Source organism: Ciconia boyciana, chromosome 4 (genome assembly GCF_034638445.1).
Source record: "Ciconia boyciana chromosome 4, ASM3463844v1, whole genome shotgun sequence".
NCBI lineage: Eukaryota > Metazoa > Chordata > Aves > Ciconiiformes > Ciconiidae > Ciconia > Ciconia boyciana.
This window is the reverse complement of record NC_132937.1, coordinates 53,246,376-53,268,907: the sequence shown is the minus strand read 5'-3', so window position 1 is coordinate 53,268,907 and position 22,532 is coordinate 53,246,376. Positions and strand designations below refer to the sequence as shown.

General features: G+C 38.3%; 1 protein-coding gene across 1 annotated transcript in view; it reads left to right on the top strand.

The window, feature by feature from the left end:
* The first annotated feature begins 16,062 nt into the window (after nucleotides 1-16,062).
* BNC2 (basonuclin zinc finger protein 2) overlaps nucleotides 16,063-22,532 on the top strand; it is a 350,887-nt gene continuing 344,417 nt past the window's right edge. Inside the window, exon 1 of the mRNA XM_072858922.1 lies at nucleotides 16,063-16,163. Coding sequence (XP_072715023.1) covers nucleotides 16,161-16,163 — 3 coding nt within the window. The 5' untranslated portion in view covers nucleotides 16,063-16,160. The remainder of the gene's footprint in view (nucleotides 16,164-22,532) is intronic.

Sequence of the window (22,532 nt, the reverse complement as noted above, 5' to 3'; positions counted from 1 at the left end):
GAAAACAGTATTTTCAGGGCAGGGGAAGAAAGGGGAGTAAAGCATTAACCAGGAGGTCAGAGATTTATCAAAACTAGGCCTTTCAGACCAAGGACTTAGTAGTCGATAGGAATCTACTTCCTGAAGAGTAGAATCAGCACTATCTTGAGTAGTAAAAGCCTGATACTTTATGTCCTTGCAGCTTTGTCTCTTGTAATGTTGCATTAACATTTGGCAGGTGTCTAATACGTAAATAATCTATTACATTAATAGAATACTTTCCAACCTGAGAGGAGATGGAAAGACCTGTCGTAAAATAAGGAGTATTTTCAACTCATGTCCTACATAGACAGTCCAAAATAATACAGAACAAATCCCATGGGTTTCTATACCTAGCATCTAAGGTTCCCTCTGAAGCTGAATCCTCTCTGGCCCTCATTGTATTTCTGCAGGCCTGAGCTTGTTCTGCCATGGTGCCCTGTGCCTTACTTACTATTTGTGTTTGTGGCAGCTCTTTGGTCTCTTTATGCTATTTTTCACTCTGATATTTAGTGAGTATGTAACTTCTGTGAATATAGCTTCGTTGAACAACAGGCTAAAAGTTTCTAGGCTTTCTAACAGGCTAAATATTTTTCTGTGTGTATTTTTCCCTAAATATTTGTTTTCCATAATCAGTGACCCTACAACTGACCCTTACATGATCTTTTTTCTGCCGGTATTAGTCTCTCTGTCTCTCAGCAGTTAACTAAAATGCCTCTTGGTGTCTTCTCTGTGACTTCTGCCCATCCTTGCCATATGACAATACTTGCCATCTTCCTGATGGGCCACTTTTCTCTTCTTCATGCCCTTTGAGATTTGTCACTTTATTTGCTTCAGCTTTGCTGGATTCTATCAATACTTCTCTTTCTAACCACTTGTAACCTGTTGCCCTGCACATTTTCCCCTCCCTGAGGCTAAACACCTTGATATCCAAATTATTCCCCCACGGTGGTGAACTGGTACTGTCCATTACGTAGTCAGTGCCTTCTCAGAGCACTGTATGAATGACTTGCTTTCATAAAGGAAGGAAGGAAGTCCTGTAATGGTGCAGGAGTTTTATTACAAAACTTTCAGCTGCTGCAAAGTGTTGATGCCTTTTTCATTGCTGGTCATATTCTGAAGAAATATAAAGTAAATAGACCTAAAGTAGATAGTAAATTGACCAGGAGACTTTTTGCTCCCAAATGTTAGAAAGGCATGCAATTTGCTAGTTGCATTTGAGTGTTTTTAGGAGCATTCTTTTAGGGAAGGAAGAAAAGCATCCACACAGAAAATGAAAAACCATCTTAGACATCGTGACCATTACCATAGCGTTTTATTTTACTACATGATGCAACTCATAGCATTGTGCATGCTAGTTCTCCGAAGTAAAATAATTTGATTGCTTTTCACTACTAGCTATGTTGTATTTAGTATAATTTTTGATAGTGTTAAAATCTTAAGGGAAATATTTCTTCAACATACAGAACTAAATGAAAATTAAATTTAAAATCATCAAAGATTGGCTTGGAAGCAAATGGAAGAAAGGTTTTTGAGGGCAGGCAAATGCAATTACAGTGGAAAACGAGAAATACTGTAAAAAGACTCTGTAAAAGATTTGAAAGACAGTTGAATATATGCCTCAAATCAGGAAAGAAAACATATGTGTAAAGTGCATTGTGGAAAAGGATTAATTTACTATACTAGAAATAGAGTGATCAGATACTATTTTTTACTTGCAAAAATGACATAAAAAGTGAAAGGTAGGAATAACTGTCAGGGAGTAAGTATCGCTCCCTCTCTGTTGTCCATTCCTGTTTATTTCATATGCAAGCTCTTATACTTCTTTATCTTTTCTACATGTTCAGTTTTTTCTTTTCATTTAACAGGGAACTTCACAAACATTATTAGGTTGTCTTGCATCATCATTTCATTTGCCTACCTTTGCTACAAGCCATTAAATGGATTCTGTAGGCTGAGCTTTTTCGTTACTCTTCTCACAATTGTATCTCAGCAGTGTTTCAGCAATGTAATTTGTATCTATCATCTATTGTGCCCTCTCAGCCTCTTCCTAGCAGCAGAAGAGCGTACACTGTAGTGTTTTGGAATATTTCTATAACTATATAAAAATTTACCCTGCCATATGTTTACACTAGATGCAACAAAGTCAGAAAATGCACCTTGTATTTGGTGCAGAAATTGTATTTGGAGCAGAAATTGGTAAGATTTGAACAGAATTCCACAGTCCCAAGAAAGCTTCATCTCCTGTACAGATGAAAAATTTTTCTTTTTGTCAAAAGCTGCACTATTCCAGTGGAGTATATTTAATGACCACTCTCTTCATCTCATAGCTTTAGCTGAGTGTACATCTCTCTACTCCTGTAAGCTGGAAACTTCTTATAACACCCATTTTACACAGGAGGAACTGAACAACAAAGAGCCTGTGACTTGGCTGAGGTCACACAAAAAGAGTAAGAAGGAAAACAAAATTAAACCCAATTTTCCCAAGAATCCCTGGGGTGCCCCATGCGACATTCCTCCTCTAGAGTAACTGCTTCTCATATTTCCAGATTTGGTATGTAACTCTGGTTGTGAATAGCATCTTTGTTAATATGTAAAAATAAGTGCAATCTTGAAAAGTACTTTTGTTGATAAAAAGAATTTATAATATATTTTAAGATGGCAGCATCTTTGATCCAGAAGACATGCTTGCTACTAAAAGGCACTCCAAAGTAAGACGTACATTTACTAATGTAACATATGTTATATAAATTATTTTATGTGGAAAATTAGTGCAGTAATTTATATATTTCCATGTAAATTTTGTTTCATCTAAATACTCCAGCTTTATCCTTATTTTTAATTCATGGAAGAAATTCTATCTCAGGATGGAAGGGGAGAGAGTGAAAGATCAGTGGCTTGAGGGTTAAAAGAGAAGTTGTAGTCAATGTTACTAGTCTTTGGAGATTATACCATCTAACATGGAGAGCAGAGGAAGAAGTGGAGAGAGTTTGAGAATACAGCTGTCTATGCTGACTGGAGAAGCAGAAGCCAACGATAACATGAGAAAATGGCAGAACTAGAACAAAGAGAAGAAGCATTTAGTTAAATAAGTCACTTGGAAGTATGAGATCAGTTTTGAAGGCAAAATACACTGGAACAAGCAATTCCGAGCAATTCCAAGTACTCACAGAAGAAATTCTGCAGTAGGATGAAACTAAGTGCCTGAGTCAGGTAGACTGTCTAGAAGTGCAGCTGTCAGTGTTACTGTACTGAGGATTGAATGACTGATATCAACAGCTGTTCTTTAAACTATTTGCTTATAATTAAACATCAATATACTTTTTGTATGTGGATGATCTGCTAAAGATATGTAAACTGCATTATTAGACAATAGCAACATAAACTTCCCTGAAGTGTTTGAAAAGTAGTTAACTGCTTCCTGAAATGGACTACTAGTTCCTTCTAATAAAACTGAAAGCAGTTACTTCTGTTGACTTCATGCATTCAACAGAATTTTGAGTATGATCTACTTCCACTTATTTGCCCTTCTATCAATGTTCATAAAGGAAAGCAAAGAAAAAATTTATTTTAATATACCACAAAAAATATAATAATAAAAATATGTAGTCTGAAATTTCTTTTAAAGTACAGAACAGGACTTAGTCTGACTTTGATTATGGTCCCTTACACTAAAAGAGCTCTATGTTTGTGCAAATCAAAGTAAATATATCTATTTGTCTTTCTTTAATAACAACAACAACAACGTTGTTTTCAATCTTACTGTTTATCTCAATACACTACGCTGCCTAAACAGCAGACAGAATCGATAACAAATGGGCATTCTCCACCCTCCTTGGAGACCTGTTTTTTCAAGCACACACCCAAGCTTTTACCCAAAAGTGGGAAAAAAAGAAAAGAAAGTCATAATCGAGGGTGTCCAAAATAAACTATTCAGGGTCAGTAATAGCAGCTGTATGTCTCTTTAATCATAACTATTTTCCTTCCTAGCTCTCAGCATGGAAACCTGACTGCCAGTAGAACTGATTTTAATGACAAATGATTGAAGGAAGTTCACAAGACACATGAACATCAACATAAATTACCAAGAGGGGATGAAGTATACCCATTCCCTGTTAACTGGTGCCTGAGTTCTGCATTAAAACATAGGGTGAAATTATTTAATACTCTTGACCCTACCTATCAGATTTAATTCACAGATCCAAACTTTCCTTTGTGTGGAGTTTGTATTTCCTGCATGGCTTGAAAGCTTTTATTCTTGATACTCTGTACTAGTAAAGAATACTGTAACCAATTTTAAATGCTGAACAATTTTTAAAAGTCAAATTCAGTGCCTAGTACTGTCTGCATGAGACTAATTTCTTCTATTATACCTGTAAGCATTGCAAGTGTTATGTATCTTTGGGCAGCCTTTATCTGAAAGCTGTTTAATTCTGCTGTTTGACTTTATTCTTGTTGCTTACATAAACACATTTCTGCAAACAAAGACTTTTCTACTCTGAACAGACAGTCCTATAAGTCTCACAAATTTCTAATTCTGGCTGTGATATGAGATGCTTTTAGTGAATATCACACTGGAGAGATCTCTTATTTCATACTGTAATCACAACTAGTATCTGAAAAGATTTGCAAGAAGACAAAACAATCATCCTGCCCTCAGTCCAAAAATTATTGCTTCCTGAGAATACAGTGATTTAAGAAATCCCCAGTCTGGATATGACTTAAGTATCACATGTTAGTTCTGGGCCAGCCAAATATCTTTACTGTGGTTAGTGGTCTGCAAGACAGTTGAAAAGACTTCAATTTCATTCCCTGCTTTTGCATACTTGACCAAACAGACAGCTATGTTCATGCCGATATAACATCTTTCATCCAACAATCTCTGAAGACGCACAGCAGGAAAATGCTGAACTGTTGCTATTCTTAGGCTGATTTTACAAAGAAGGGGGCCATGCATAAAATACCAAGAAATTTGAAATAAATTTTTCAAACTTGAGAATATGTCATTATGGGAGATCTAGTTTTTACTAATGTTAAGTGTTTTTACTAATGTTAAGCGAATGTACAGCTCTGTGTCAAGCCAACTGGAGCTTAGCACCCTCAAAAATTGTTATACAGGGTAGGTCTTAGAAAGTAGTTTTCAGAGAATAATGCACAAGTCTTCACTGGTTTGTCGATGTAACTCCACTGTGCTCTATTGGCAAGGCTCTAGTTAAACCTGAATGGATAAGCTTTTCAGGATACAAGCTAATTCTGAACACAGCTACCAGGCTATCTACAATGGATTTCAAGAGTAATGTAAAAGCATTTATTAGCTTGGTTTCTGTCCTAGTTGATAACATCTGTACTGTTTTTGTAACTGAGCTGGCAATCTGCATCAGCAGTCACAACTACTTGGCTCAGCTGTGTCCTGAAACACATGGCATGGCTTGTTGGAACAGAGGAATTTTGACAATGATAAGGTTGATCGTTATTTTAGTAACAACTTTGGTGGCAGAATAATGTATGTTTTATATGTTTAAAAACTACAGATAGCCATTAGCTAGAAGAAGTTACAAAAACTGAAGACAGGGTTTAAACTGGTCTTGATCAACTGAAAGCAGCTAAGAAGGGATTGTGTAAATGTAACTGGTAAAGAAAAACACAGAGTAAGGTAAAAATAAAATAAAAAAAGAAAAGGACTAGCATCTTGGATATTGTGGATCACAGTAATACAGATGGGGAGATCAAGTTGGAGTGGAACATAAACTGACTAGATTAGTATGATATTAAAAGGCAAACCCCATTTTGAGCTGTATTACCAAGAACTTTGTATATAAAATACACAAGGTAACTACTCTATTGTCTATGGATCATGTGAGGCTTCAGCTAGAGAACTATTTGCAAATCAGTCCAGTGAACTTGCTGACATTTATGGTAAGTTGAGTAATACTCAGGGAAAAGCAACAAAAGTGCTAATAATTTTCAGAAATACAACCTGTGAGGAATGGTTGAAGGAAAAGGCATTGTTTGGTCTATGGGGGAGGTAGAAGTCTGAAAAAGAACGTGATAAAGGTCTCCCAGTGTTCAAAAGTCTGCTGTGAAGTCTGTCTAGGATAGGTCAAGAAGGCTTCAGTGTATTTATAGGGAAAAAATATTTTGTTTAGCTATTAGGAAAATCTAACGTTAAAGGTAGTGAAGTACTGGAGTAGGCCACTTATGGAGAGTAAAGTGGGGTTTTATAGAAAATTCTGGACCAACATCTCTTAGAGATGTTCTACACATACTAATCTTGTCTCAAAACAGGTTAGAATTCCTGAGATTTCATCCAGATCCAAAACTCCACAATTCCATGAATTCAAGGTGACATACAGACTGCACATACGCAGTTTAAGTAACATATCTCTGTTTGTCATATACAGTGGTGATGCTGAATGTTTTGTGTCTTCTGTTCACCATCACAATACCTGCTTTTCATCTAAAAGGCACAATACCCATAACCTGTTGCTACTTTATATTGACAGATTTCTTTTTCCTGGTATCAGTGATTAAATTTAGAACCTAAATTATTGGCCTAGCCTTTGTAATAATACCATAAAGTGCTTTGAATGCTGGAGGTGAGTAAAATTGTTTTGAATAAGGCAAATAGAGAATGAATGTTATGAGAGCTATAAGTAGCCCATTATGTATTTGTTTTGATGCCTCTCTGTTACAAAATGAGGTATTCTGAGCTAGTTGCACACCCGATGAACAGCATTTTCCTCTGGAGTCGGGAAAAATGTATGCATTGGTATGCTTCTACAACAGATTTCCTGAATAAATGCCTCCTAAAACTATACATGGAGGACAAGATGTCTGTTTCTTTCCTCTGCATAAATGTGGCACTGCAATTAAAGAGCATCCTTCCTTTCATATATAGGATTTATTTTAGCTCCCATTTTTAAGTAATCGTTTCAATTCAGTCAACATCTCTTACAAAGGACTAAGCAATGCCTGTGTGTGTGTGTGTTTGGCCTGTAAAGGAATAAGAACACAAAGAAGCTGAAGAAGTTACAAGGAAGTACTTTTTGTCTTTTAAAATACGTGAAATAAGTTAGAAGAATGCAGACAGTAACTATCCAGCTTCCTTTTAAAAATGTGACTTGGACTGTATTTCAACCATTCTTTAAACTTTCAGGGGAAAAAAAAAAAAAAGGAGAAGAAAACATATTGAAACCCTAACCTATCCTATATTATTAAAGACTGAAACAGGAAATAGCAATAATGTTATGGGAGGCACTGACAATAAAGCTCGGATTCATGTACTTTTAGCACCACCAAAACCCACAAGACTGTAGCTGCTAGGCATATGTATCTGAAGATTCAGCTAATTCTCTGATTATTCAGTTATAGACTATGGAGTAGTAAAGATGATATTTTAAGTTCAAGTATTTTATTTGCTAGTCATGTCACCAAACTGAAGATGCCAAATAACTGCTGCTGATTCTGCTTTTGTAACAGTTGTCATAGTTCTTATCTCACAGCTTGTGGCATTTCTTCTTTATAAGTAATATATTTAGTTTGCTATCAGTGCAATACCCATTAATTGGCAGTAACAAGTCAGGCAGAAGAAACTTGACCTCATCACAGTGACCTGTGGAACAACATTGCCACCTTGGACTGGGAGAGGTTTTAAAGCTGTTTTTCAGAGCAAGATGGGGAGGGAGGGTGTTATTACATGGCTTTTATTTTGTTGCAGCAACTATTATAATTGTTTTGATGCTTCTGAGTACTAGAACATTTAAAATTATGGTGTCTAGATCACAAAGGCAATCAGGATGCTACCAATTTTTTTTACTTATGTGTATCAAACATAAATAAGTCTTTTGCTAGTACACAGCGTATTCATTTGCAGAAGTCACAGGGCAGAGGATACATGCGTATGCAAGTTTTTCAGGTGCACCAAAAAATCATAAATAGAGGGTCAAATTAAAATGTTCACCATATACAGCATAATTTTACAAAGAGAATCTCAGTTGCTACAGACTCAATGTCATATTCTAAGAATAGCCAGCTGTTCTGGGAGAGTATTTCACAAAGAAGAGTTTCTTCCATTTCTTCAAATGGTAACTACCTTTGTCTCTTCTTTAGAGCCATTGCCCTGTCCTCCTCACATCTAGCTCTCCTCTGAGAGAGGTATTCAGTGACAGTACTGGTAGGGTAGAGTACAGAAAGTCTCCCTAAGCATATTTGTAAATTAACTTTCATAGTAGAAAGTCACATTTTTCTATCCTTGAAATAAAATATAATGAAAGACTCTCCTGCCCTGCATAATTGAAACTCACAAACTAGAAGAGTTACTAATGCTGAAAGATTCACATTTGAATTTTGAATTGACTCTAAAACATTTTGAGGTTTTAAAAAGAACCATTTAGCCAACAGTTCACTATTTCCCTTATTCTCCTTGTCCATTCATACACACATGGAATAAATTCCTTTTACTAATTTCATATATATATATACACACAGGTGGGGTCAATTTAGTATTTTTAATTCAGAAAATACAACTAGGACATCCACAAACTTGGAGATATTGGTCCAAGGCCCAAGACCAACCCTTTGGATGTGAAATCAAACTAACTGAAAGTGGGGCAGCCAAAGGAGAGAAAGGAAATTCAGAGTTCTATCTGGATAGTACTGTCAATTCCAAACAGTATTTGGCTTATGATCCAGTGGTAGAAGTGCATGGAGGGAAAAGTACTTTAGAAAGGAAAGTAGTTTTTGGACACAATATTTTAATTTCCTACTTTCTCCAAGTTCCTCAGATTTTAAGCAATGCCTATAGCAAAGTCTACACCTTCTTTTTGCAATTGCACCTGGCCACAATGTGCGAAAGAAAAAAAGTCTAGTAGATATCCTCAACAAAGTATTTGTACTAAAGAGCAATGAGAGTACCCGGCATTCTAACTAGATCTTTGGGTGTGAGGCTTAGAACCAAGCTCAAGTTCAAACAAGACCGATTAAGTATCTGCAGTTAGAGTAGCTGAATCCTCTGCTAGGAGAGGTCAAAATCTAGAAGTCGGCCTTTGGAAAGAAGGCAAGGATCAAGCTGTCAATTCTTCTGCCTTCTTTTCTTTCTCTTGATATGAAGATCAAATTGTATTTTAATACTTGAAGCAATTATAAAAGAAATAAAAAAGGAATAAAGAAGTTATGATGCATGAGGAATCATTATGCTTTAATATTCTATACTCTATTCAGCTTAGGTTGCCACATCCATTTTAAGTCTCCATTTAAGCAAGGTGTAAATAGCAGAAAAATTGTTCTGCTAAAAGTAGGGAAATCTTAGCAGTCTTCAAGACTGGACATGACAGATTTTGTGACTTGCCCTGCAATATTTTATTTGACATTTTTGTTGCCTTTAAGATACTGAGCTACCAATCACTATTAGCTGTGACTGGGGCATTTTATTTGTTAAAACTCATTTGTGAAAGCAAGCTAAGTGCACAAATGCTCATTGTAAGATACCAGGATAAAAGAAGTAAAATCCTATCAACAATTAAAGGTCAAGACTAAAGCAGTTTTAAACTGTGTAAGAAAAAACTGTATAAGAGACTTTCCCATCATCCTTACAAGTAACTCTCCAAGGCAATCACTTTTGACTGAAGTAATATAAGGAAAACAAATGGTAACACACTAAGAGAACTGAAAAACATTGAGATTCACTTGGGAAAAATACCCTCAAGTGTTACACGAGATAAGCTGAGACATATTCCAGAATGCATATGGAACACTACGTGTGGTCTCTGAGTAGCAATCACTAAGCTATAGAAACCAATTTTGACGGACAGAGATTGGAAGTGACAACAGAGAAAGAAAAAACTTCAATCTAGAGAGCTCTTAAATGTAAATGTGTGTATTCTTATTGGAGAAAGGATGACCATAGAACTAGCAAATAGATCCAAAATATGTAGTTTTACTTTCTTTAGTACTTTAAGCAAGTTGCTAAAACTTATTGCACCTTGTTCTCTTCATCTCTGAAGTGGGTTGAACAGTTTTGTTTCTTCTGTCATGTTTAAAACCTTCTAATGCCCTTTACAAAAGCTGTTGTAGAACTACAAAGTAACATCTATATCTATTGCTTTTAATACATATTCTTTCAGCTGAGCTCATAAAGTACTGGAAGCACGTTTGTCTTTAAGAACATCTGCTAATGCATTTGGGAAAGTTTAGGATAAATCAAACTGTGTGGTAGCAACCTCTAAAAGAGAGTTAGAAAAGATTGGGTACAGAGGACATGGTACAAAAAGAAAAAAGATGGATATGCTGCAGACAATCTTTTTTCATCTCCAAAAAACACCATTATACTGGGAGGATCTAGCAATACTTAAGTGCTGGAAAGACTTTGAATCACCTTCAGTATTTTAGTGCAAGAGGCAAAGGAAACATAATTAGCTGCTCTTAAATTCACTTCCTGAACAACAAAAATGCTTTTTGACTTAGAACACTAAAGTATCTGTATTATTATCTGACATACTTTCATGAACTTTATAGTGAATTTTGTCAGTTGGTTAACAGGGGTTAGAAAGTTATATGTTCAGAAGTTAAGAAATGTTATCATTACGATATGTATCATTACAATATCATTACGATCATGTCTATACAACATTAATCCAGCCCTTTCATGTGATGAGTACACAGTATCTGAAATTATATGATCATGTACTGTTTTCTCCCTGCAAGATCTGTCTGTATCAAGTATACAGGATGGGTTCTGTATCAAGAACACAGAATGGGTATCAAGTACACAGATGTTCTCTAAATGAAAATTAGTGTCTGTATAATGAATGAAGCTTCTTTCTTAAGACTCCTGCTTAATCTACTGCTGAAGTGTTAAGGTGTGTGATGAATGAGACAGGAAGAGAAAGACAGACCTATGGTGAAAGCCGATGAAGCAGTTAAATCCCACTCTGGAGAATTTGATTCTACCCCTGTCTCCGAGCTCCTGTGTAATCCTGGGCAACTCACTTTAAACAAAATGTTTACAGTTGGTCACTAGTTTTTCACTTCTTGGCTCAGGTCCCTGTGGTCCATCGCTATGTTTAGGTGAACTCCTTCAGAAGTAGTATCCTTCATACTCTGCCTACATCAGGTCAAATTTCAAATTCTTGCTCTAAAATACCAGGAAATTATAGTTTGTCAGGGAAAGCATTGGACCCTTTTTTAATAATAAATAACAGATATTCTTTCCTAGTTAGATTCTTGAAAACAGTTGAAGTTGTCCTGAAATGTCAGAATCTGAACGATTAACTAGATAAAACTCAAATAAAAATGTTTAAAAAGAGGAAAAAGAAGAAAAAAATAATTAAAAAGGGAAAAGAGAAATCTCTAATAGGAATTAGGAGCCTACCTTTTGTGTAAGTCATGCTATAAGCCATGCTACCTATTGTAGAGTAATATTCAGCATGGGAACTTAATATAAATGTTCAGTATGCATATAGATGCTACAGCCATATTTCTGAATAAAATGAATAACCAGATTAGGACTTCATAATGGTATTGGTCTAAAACGTTTATGGTTATTTTTATACTGAATTGGATTTTTTTCCCCTTTACTAGTTGTGGATTACAGAAAATAGGTTTTATATTCAAGACTGGGCATAATTTCTCTGTTGGAGATTCTTTCTACCGGTAAACTGGTTTTTCATTTACATTTCAATTATACTATTCTCTAGAAGTGTTCTTTCTCACCTTGTCACCCATCACAATATGGAGAATTTCAGTTTGATATGTTGCCATAGCCCTTTACAGGCTACTGGTGCCTTATGCTCTGCCTCCACTCTGTTGGTTGGGCACATCCTCTGGACTGCATCTCCAGGTTTGCAAAATGGGCAGAAGATTCAAGTGAACCACAAATTCCTTCAGTGAAAAGGAAGATCAAGACAGCAAAGAAATACCACACTCTGGAGACATCACAATTTAGATTACTTATATTTCCATTCTTCTCAAGCTGCAGTTCCTACTCAGACCCTATCTCAAACTTGCAACATGTCAGTGCTCCAATCTGGAAAATCAAAATACAAGTGAAGAAAAAGATATTTCTAACTAACTTTGTTCATGCTAATTAATCTCAGACAAATGAGTACTACTAATTCTTTATGCTGGTTATAGCTGGCTTTGAAGGAAAACTACAGTGAGAAAGTATCTGCTGGATAGGATAGATACTCCTGTTGATAAGGCTGAAATAAGAAGACACTGCTCTCTTCACTAACAAATATCATTTGTCTAAAAAGCAAGGAAAAGTTTAGGGTTTGTTCCTACTTTCTGAAACCTTACACACGATCTCCAACATTTAAGATAATTACACACTTTGAGAAGTCATAAGACAGTCCTGTGAGACAGCTTGAGTCTGTATGCTGTCTTTTGAGGTGTTCATTGAACTACAAGTAAAAACATGGTGTCATTTCCTGCAACATCTATGGTGTGTGCTGATGTCACAGTCACCACAGCAATATAAAGAAACAAAAGTCACTGTGCAGGTGGATGGTATAGTATTTTAACAAGGGCCTTATCTTCTTAGGATTATCTCAGAATATACCACACAGTAGGCAAATTGGAAAGCAAGAACTGAATGCAAATTTAAAACACTATTGTGTGTGTGACTGAAAGTGTGATTCTGAAAGATGCAAAATTTCTGAAAAGCTCAGAGCTTATTCAGTCTGAAGTGTAATGATGATGTACATACAAATGTCACCAGTTAGCTATTTTGCTGCTGATCCTTTGAGGAGAAATGTCTTATTCCACAATGTTTATCCTGTAATCCCATACTGTCAACCCAAGAATCACAACTCCCAACAGCCAACTTGCCTCCAGCTATTTTACCTCCTCAGCAGCTTTCAAGAGGCTGTAATATACTGTCAATACAAAAGCCACTGGCTTATTGACAGGTGGAAGGAAAAAAAAAAGGGAGGTTTTAAAAAGCTGAATTAAATATCAAGCAAGATAACAAAGGAATGACTCCAGAAGGCATTATTAGTTTTCATACAAAATTACTTAAAATCTTTAAAAATAAAATAACTGGAAGCTATTAATGATTGTGTTACACTTAATAGGTTCTTTGTTTGAAATTATGGATCAGAGCTTAGATAAAATTTTTTAGTGCGTGATATAGGTTATTATCACTGTAATCTGCCATTTTAGTGAATAGAGGAATATCTCCTTCAAATGCCTAGCCCCAGTTAAAAAAGTCTCACTTTTGCAAAGTAGTAAGGAATGCTAGTTTTAAATTTAGTTGAATGTCTGTCTACCTACTATATGCCTTTTCTTTCACAAAGCTGTAACTGTTTATAGCCTTTGATTCACTTCTGTGAAACTGCATAGTAAAGATTAGCCTTGTAATGAGCATGGCGTATCTTTATTCTAGCAGGTGACCATGCCTTTTGCGAGCTAAGGTTAGAGCACTTTATTTGTAATCTGCATCAAGCTAGCTTGTCTCCTCCTTCATGTGAGGAGACATGCGTGTGACTTTGTCAAGGCTTTAACCACTAGGGGGCTGTGTGAACACAATTTTTTGGCACTTCTTGGCCCTTCACTGGTTCAAAAGGGCAAATGCGTTTTTATGTACGATAAAATGTGACTCTGAAATAATTAAGTAGGTTTTTCTTATCTCTCCCCTTTGACAGAAAACGCATCAAATCATAACTTAATTAGTCCTGTGAATTTTTTAGAATAACCATAAATTACTCAAAATCTTTGTTGGTCATGGCACTTGTATAAAAAATGCAAAATCCTAAAAAATGCAAAATCCTTTTGAATCATTGCCTGAGCCTGAAACATGCTCTCTACAGCTCAAGGATCAAAACTAATCCTGATGAAGTGTGGACACTGCAAATCCTGTCCACAAGCTGATACGTATTATGCTTAATGAAGGTCTCTGACGAATACCCAGAAAACAGAATGAAATTTCACAGAAACACAGATAATGTTGAGATATAGCCAATCAGTTTTTGTGAAAACCTGGTTTTGATGCTAATATAGATCATTTATCTCATCCCTCTTCCGACAGGCATCGGAAACGCACAAATAACAAAGACGGCAAAATATGGTAAAAAGCCTGGAAACTTGGTAATTCACAGGGACACGCCGTTCATTACATTAAGAGTTTGCTGTGGTTTTAGTCCATAGCAGATGCAGGAAAAATCAGAAGTGCCAAGCAGCTACCTATTTCATATACTTGACCCGTCTCCTCTCGACTCTTCTAAGTGCCTGCCTGCTGGGCCATCAGACTGTCCAGTCACACCAAAAGGGAGCAGGAGGCAAAATGTCCTAGTATTGGTATTGCACGTCACCTGAAAAGTTCTCCTAATGTTCACTTTTTAAAGATCCAGTCCTATTCTCGTCTTTATACAGAGCCTGAGGAAGGGAGCCAATTTTGATAGCACTACTGACCCTCAGCGCCTTCACAGGCAGGACACGAGAGATGGCCAGATAGGCTCGGCTATCAGTCCTTGTAGATAAAGCACGATAGCCTTCCGTTATCTTCCCTTTGTCAAGCAACCCATGCGACGCATAAGGTATGTGCCACCCCCTCAGCGCCGTGAGCGGGGCACATGCGGGAGAACGCTTTAAATCGGCCACAAACGCGGATAAGGAAAGATTTCGCGGGGGAAGGCGCCAACAGGGGACTGACGGTCCGCAGCCCGCCTCCCGCCGAGGCGCTGCCCGGGCAGAAAGGTCGCCGGCGCGAAACGACAGCTAACGGCAACGCCTACCCGCCGTGCCCGCCCGCCAGGCAGAGCCCCGGGCGGCCGGTACGTGTGCGGCCGCGGGAGGGCGCGGAACGGCCCTCCCCGCCTCCCCCCCCGCGCGCGCTCCCTCAGGGCGCGCGCGGCCGCCGTTGTGTGCCTGCGCGCCGAGGGCCGCAGCGCCTGCGTTTCCCCGGCGTCGCCGGGGCAGGGTTTCGCTCGGTTTGGCTCCGTGTCACACACAGATGTGACTCTTGTCTGTTCCCTGCAAACGTACAACCGTGACGGCTCACCTCCTCCCGCCTCCCTTACCCCCCCAACAAAAAAAAAAAAAAACCCACCCTTTTACAAAAATTTCTTCAGATCCCACATCGAGCAGCAGCCGCCGCAGCAGAGCCCCGGGAGCTGATGGAGCAATGGGTGGGAAGCGGGAAACCGGCACCACAAGCGAAAACTTTTCATCTGCCTAACTTTTCGCTTCCCTTCTAACGCTCTCCCCTCTCCCCCTCCGGCTCCTTACCCCCTCCTCTGGGCTACGCTTCATTTTCCGCCGTGTCTCTCCCCTCTCTCTGCCCTCCCTCCACCTTTCTCCTTGCCGCCTTCTCTCTCGCTCGCTCCAGCGGCGCCTGGAGCTGATAAGGAAGAGGAGAAGCAGCGGGAGAGACTGCAGCCGCTGCGAGGAGGAACCGGGCAGAGGAGCGGGAAGGGGAAAGGGGGAAGAGGGAGGCAGAGAGGGGCGGCCAGCCCCGTGCGGCGCCGCCGGCCGCCCTCACCACAAAGTTGGCGGCGGCCGCTGGGCGTTTTTGACAGCTGGGCGCGGGCGGCCTCTGCCACAGCCCCCGTCTGGCACAGAAAGTTTGGGGGGGAGGGACGAGGCAGAGGGGATTACTTTTTCGACCCCCCCGACTGCTCTTTCCCCTTCCCTCTGCCTCTCTCTGCTGCTCTTGCCCGGGAGCGTGGGGTTACGAGGAAGCAGCGCTGCCCTCTCAGACCCACTCGCAGCCTCCCCCCGCCGCCTCCCCTTCCCCAGCCAAACAACCCAACAACAACAAACCAACCTGTGGAGGCTCTGACCCGAACCTGGGTCCCTCCTCCCATCACTTCCAGCTCTCCGCTGAAAGCTCTTTCTCTTTCTTTCTCTGTGCTGCTCGGGCTGCACTTTGGGGGCTGAAGTTTTGGAAGAGTCAGAGAGAGAGGGCGGGGGGAGAGAGACTCTCGCTACTGCTGCTGCTGCGCTTTTTTTTTTTTGGGGGGGGTATTTTTTTTTTTTAATCTCTATTTTTTAGTTCAAATCACCTGAAGGGGGAGGGGGGGAACGGGGAGAGAGGGGGGAAAAGAGAGAGAGGCGCTGAGAGCCCAGAGGCAAAAGGAAGGGTGCAGGCACTGCCGCTGAGAGGAGATCGAGAGACAGGGGGTGCACTTGACAACCAGCATGCAGAGATGGTAAGAAGTTTCCAGCAGCCTTTCGTTTTCGTTCTAGCCTTTACTTTGGTTTGATTTGATTAATAAATTGTGCAGTAACACAAGCAGCCCTGCTCGCTATCCGGTGTGTTTCAGCCTTCAAATAAACAAGCAGCCGGGCAAGGCGAAGGAGGAGGATAATAAATAAATAAATCAGCCCAGTGCTGCGTGGATTGGGGGAAAAAATGACTAAGAGGCTGTGCTAAACTTTAAGTGAGTTTGGGGGGTTGAAATGGGATGGCCACATGCTTTTTACCGCCTCCTTCCTTCCACTAAAGATGAGGGGCTAGTATAAAAAAAAGTGCGTGCATATGGAGGGAGGGAGAGTGAAGGTGGAGTGGGGTTGAATCGGACATACGGTGGTCTGATCTTTTTTGGACACCACCTCTGCTCGGAAATGAGTAAGGTTTGCACACAATGTAAAGGTAAACTCTGAGAGCGGGGGAAGGAGGTGTGTGTTTGCGTGTGAAACAACGCCTGAGGCAGGGAGACAGACGTGTAAATCCACCTTCCCTCCGTAACTCTTTTCTTTTTGTTGTGCATGTGCTTGCAGTTTGCACCTCTGCAATCAGCGATTGTTAGCAGAACTTGCAGAGTTATGCTGATGCCCTAACTGTAAAAGGGAGGGGGGAGCCCCAAAAAAACAACTTTGAGCAAGTTTTTGCTGCTTATTTCATGTGCTGTGCAAATGCACGTCTCCTTTACAGCAGGGTTTTGCAGAGCAGGGTTTGGCCTTTCACGACCTCTTAATTTAAAAATTAAAAATCGAAATGACTGAGGACCTCATTTGACTGAAGTCCGTTTGTCTGGGTTGTGATGTGAGGATAGGTTAAACAGCTGCGAAGAACAAGCACTTTTAAAGAGCCATGACTACACTTAACATGCATAATGATAACTGTTCGTATTAACAAGTGGACTGACCTCAGTTAGTGATGAACAGTCATCAGTCCATATTCAATGAAGTAGTATATTTTCAATCGCTGTTTGACTACTGCCTTGCTTTCAGTGAGCTTTTGTCACCTCACTCCAAGGATGTTATGTATCTGTCTTGTCTGCCTTGAATATACATATATGGGTGCACACACACACACACATATATATGTATATATGTATATATATGTGTATGTATGTACATACATACATGTATGTATTTATATTCGGCACTCAAACTATGGATACAAGATACAGTGTGTATCTGTGTGAATGAAGGGAGAGCTTGAGATGGAGGGTTTGTATTTTTCCCTTCTTTCCATAACATGACATGTCTTGTTTCAGTGATCAAAGCCACAATTGGAGTGTAGGAGATGCAACTGTCAAATGTAGGCAACAATAAAAAAAAAAAAAAAAAAAAAAAAAGAAGGGAGGGGGAAAAAGCAGCATGTGCCCAGGACTGTGGTTACAGTAACGCTGACAGAAATTAAAGTGGTTTTGAAAGCAGCATGCGATTTATGATGGTTCCCATTTACCCTAGAGTCAAGCTGTTGTAAAATTGATGCACAAAAGACATCATGTAATAATCCGGTGTACCCAGGATTAAAGTGGCAACGAGTGTCTTTTTGTGTTTGTGTCTGGCCGACAGTTAAAATGGTTTGAAGCTATTTTTAAGTAAGAAATCAAAGCAGGATATTACATATTTCTTCTCTTAACCTGTATGTTAGCCGTGCATAGCAGTCATTGAAATATTTTTTAGTGGAAGTAGGCTTTTATTTCTCATTATCTTCCATTTCCCCTCTGTATTATAACCATCTCCATAGACGAATTTTAAAATGGGGTAGCGTTTTTGTCATAGTTTCAGAGTACAAATGTTCACAGTTTAATTACTGAGTTCATTTCAGACAGTAATATTTAATAAGCCTGATCAGCAGATCTGCACAAGAATACCAAGTTCCTGTAAAAGTATGTGGAACTTTTCTTGCCCTTAAAAATTGCAGGAATTTTTAATCTGAAATTTAATGGGGCATATGAACTGTCTGATACACTGTAGTTTCATTTTAAGCTGTCCAGTATTAATGAACCATCTAGCTCTATGTATGTTCTGCTTTAAATTCCTAAAGCGCATGAATTTTAAAATTTACTCACTAAATATTTCAAATTATCTGTCTTTACCTGGTCCAGATGCAGGAAAATCTAAATTTAAATTATAAACTAATTTGTTATGAGCAAATTTTGAAAATCCTTTTAAGACTTGGGATTGTGAAAGTGTTCCTTAAGCACATATCTTACACACATAACAGAAAAACCCTGCCTTGGTACATTATTTTGTAAAAATACAACACTGATATTTTAGGGGAAAAAACTGAGCAGATCTATGTCTTTAATCACATTGCATTTTTATTATTGAGGTATTTGTGAAAGACAGGTATGTGATTACATTAAACAAAGTAAAGGAACAGACAAAAGCAGAGATGACTTGCTATATTAAAATGTAAGTGTTACAGTTTGAATTTTCTAGTGAGTTTTTGAGTTCAGTGCTTTACATAACATTTTGTCCTAATCTTGCTTGCTGTCAGAGATGTTTCATGGTTGTGCAATTGCTGCAGTCAAGAATGCCAATTTGCATTCCAGGAGTGTCATTTGATTACTTTTATCTGCACAGCTCGAAGACCAGCCCAGACCTCTCATTTCATCTTGCCATGTCACGAGTCAGTGCTGTGTCGTCTTTTCAAAAATCTGCCTGATTTAGACAAGAAAGAAAAGTACTTTCATGTTGCAGCCGCAGTCCCCTGCTAACTTGTCAGCAGCAGGATATGATTCACTTGGGCCCAGAAGAATGGTACAGAGACGAGGGTTAGGCGGTTCAATAAGCCCATGGACAGGTAGTGTGTGACGTCCCAGGAGAGCTTAAGTTAATGAAGAACAGGTCTGCTTAGTTCTTCACACTCTGACCTGGTGCTGTCCCCACAGTTTTCTCATTTGATCTTTCCCAGCAAATTGATCTTTTCTAGTACTTTTTTGCCTTCCAAGTTAGTCCTTGTGGGACTGAAATTAGCAGAGCAACTTAAGTTGGATAATACAGCTGTTCAGAAAAGAAGAAATTGGACACTAGCTCATAAAGGGAGGAGGGGAAATTAAGCTTTCTGTTGTTACTGGGTTTTCCTTTTTTTCTTTTTTTTTTAGTTTTATTTTAGAAGACTTCACAATAGCCATATTACTTTGGAAGTTCGCTTTCTTTCTTATTTATAGTCTGTATGGATGGTCCATTGCACACTGTATTAAATGTGTATCGTTTAAATAAAACAAACATGCTTGCAGCATAGACTGCAGGTTTGCTTTGGTATTTGTCAGTTGAACTTGCTTGTTAGAAATGATTTGCTAGTCTGTAATGAGGCTTTTACAGTTGTCGTAAGACATTTTAAATATCAATTGCACATGCCAACTACATTATTTATAGCCTGCTAAATAACTGTAATTCCATAGTATCCAATACTGAAATGCAGTGGAGATTAAACAATAAAAGCCATTACAAATGGTATGTGTAAATATTATGGTAGGTGAAAATACAGTCAGCAAATTACCACTGGCATTCCTGGTTTTCTGGAAAACCAGTGTATACAAACAAATTGGTTTTGAACTAAGACACTCTGTACTTAAAATCTGGGTTCTAAAATGGGGCTATGGTATTATCTATCATTCTTTTTAACACTATTTTGCACTTAGTAATTGGAAAGTGGAACGGAGGGGGGATGGGTGTGTGTGTGTGTTTCAATACATACATTGCTAGGTTGTCAAACAATGTAAGATTTCAAACTAGAATTTGGTAAATAAAGTGTAAGTTGGAAATTATTAAGAGGGTCTTTAGTATGCTGCACAATAATAAGCAGTATTTAACTTTCTGTATTTCATAGCAGATGTTCTCACATATTATCCATGTCCTTTCAAGTTGTAGAATTGAAAACACTGCTGAATGAAAACAAGAACACTTATTATGTAAGGGAAATACTGCTCTCACTCTCTCTCAGTATTGCTTTTGAAAATGGGAAGGAACTGTAAAGGATCATTGGTCAGTTAAGCTCCTCTGCAGAGCTAGAGGGAGCTTCATGATTTTATTAGATATGCCATAGGTAAGAAAAAGGGGAAAAATATTTGGAATAAGGCAGGGCTGATTACTAACTTTTTTCAGAGCCAGAGAACTAGAACTTAGACTTTGAGGTGGCTTTATTCTATGTTACATATACATGTATGTCAGTGGGATTTGTGGCTGACTACAGATCTTGTCAAGTTCAAGCAAAACAGAAATGACCAACAGCAAAGTAATTACATTAAAACAAGTCCAAGTAAAACATTGGATTTTATACAAAAACAAATTTTATATTTTTTCCCCCTCAAAGATGGGAGTTTCTGGTAGTGTCCCTTTTCCTTATGCACACTGGACACTGTCACCAGAATTTGAAGTCTTTTCTTTGCTGAATATTGTTTAATGAAAGAGTCCTGACTTTCAGTCTGCAGGTTTGCATGGTGCTTTTGATTTAATGATTTAATTTGATTTAATGTCCACTGTTAGTATGTGTTAGGAAAAAATTGTGCATGTCTGGAAATACAAAAAGTTCCCCATAAAATACAAAACAAATAGAGTATATCTGTCATTCTGGAAATGTGTATCACTTCCTAATCTAGCCAGGAATTTGTACTTAATTTAGAGGAATAGCATTTAACATAGCTTAATAAAAAGCATCTGTTTAAACCTTGTATTCTGTGTCAGTTTCATCCCACCTAAATTCTGACATATTTGTTCTAAAAACGCATTGATCATAATTGCTGCCTAATAGTTATATGGCAGCTTTTACAAGCATTACTTTGGACAAACTTATTTACCATTTAAGTAAATGATATAATCCAGTGAGATAAACTACCAGATTTGTCTCCTTTATGTCTTGCACAGTAGCTCTCATTATGAACCGTGCTAGTAAAAGCCTTTATTTGTTGATTATTAGAATCTTAGTACACTCAGGAGTTCTGCTGTAATTTAATGTGGTTGTTCAAAGAGGTTCTCTCATTTTAGAATCTTTCCATAGTACTCTCACCACATGTTATAAATATGTATATTTTATACTCCAGATACATATGCAAATACTTTTTTTCCTTATTCCAGGTAAATCAAGCTTTTTGAGAGAGAATTCTTTTCATCTGCACCATCTATTTCAGCACTTCTCTCTTGAAATACTTTACGTAAAAACCCACAAATTCAGATAATTTAATTAGATTTGTTTCTGGTTTGTTACTTTAGAGAGTTCTTTCTGTTTCTTTTTTATTTTTTTTTCATGGCGTTAAAGTGTTCTACTATGTACTTAAATCAGATTTTTGTAGAAAATTGTAAGAAGCTAGAGAAGTTCTAAAAACATGCTGGGTATTGCAATTATTTTATAATTATGAAAAACAGAATGTCCATAATGCTGATTCATATGTCACAAGTCAAAAGAAATCAAAATGCCATAAGCTAAACACTAAAAAAGTTTTTAAGTCACCATGGTCTGGTGCACTGTCTGGAAGTTTAGCTATATTTTTGCAGTGTATTACAATTGGTTACGTCTACATTTCTGCTGCATATAAAACTTAAGAAGCTAGGCCTGTTAGAATTCTTCAGCTACGGGGAAAGTTTTAGACGGTATGCAAAGCATATTATGAACTTTTATCAGCTGTAAATGAAGCTAAGTGTATGTACAACACCCATCATGCTGTCAGCTGGAATCACACTGAATTAGTGTTGCAACTTTATCATATTTGTCAAATATGTATTATTTTGAAACTTGTGATTTGTGCTTTTAGTCAATGCTTTTTAATGTACAATACCAAGATGTAACAGCAAACAAAAAACATTTTTCCCTTTTTGTGACCTGACATTTGCCAAAGTGCCCCATGCTGAAATTTCTTTTCAGTATCTTTTTTTATTCCAAAGCCAGACATGTACCCAGACACAAAAGCCTCTGTGTATAGCAAGCTGTTTTAAATATTGTGACTCGACGATGTGCTGTCCTTTCTCTGCTTGAGCCAAGGATCTCTGCTCAGTGTCTGTGGATTACCAAGTCCCTTCTTTATTGTACCTCTTGTCAGCTATTCCTATTCATTTAACCTTTCATTAGTGTCTGTGCAGCTTCACTGTCTGGAAAGGCAAGGAAAAACCTAAAGGCCTACTGTCACAGTTATTAGATTTCTCGGTTACATCCCAGCAACCATAAAGGAGTAAGAGTCAACACTATTGTCATGCTTGCTGCTATCCTGGGGTGCAGCTCTTCTGTGCATGTCAAGGACATGTGCCACATGTTGATAATGCATCCCAGGGATAAATGCACGACATGGGGGATAAACCAAGGCTGGCACTAATGAGCTTTGTAGGAGTTATTGCAAAGACAAACA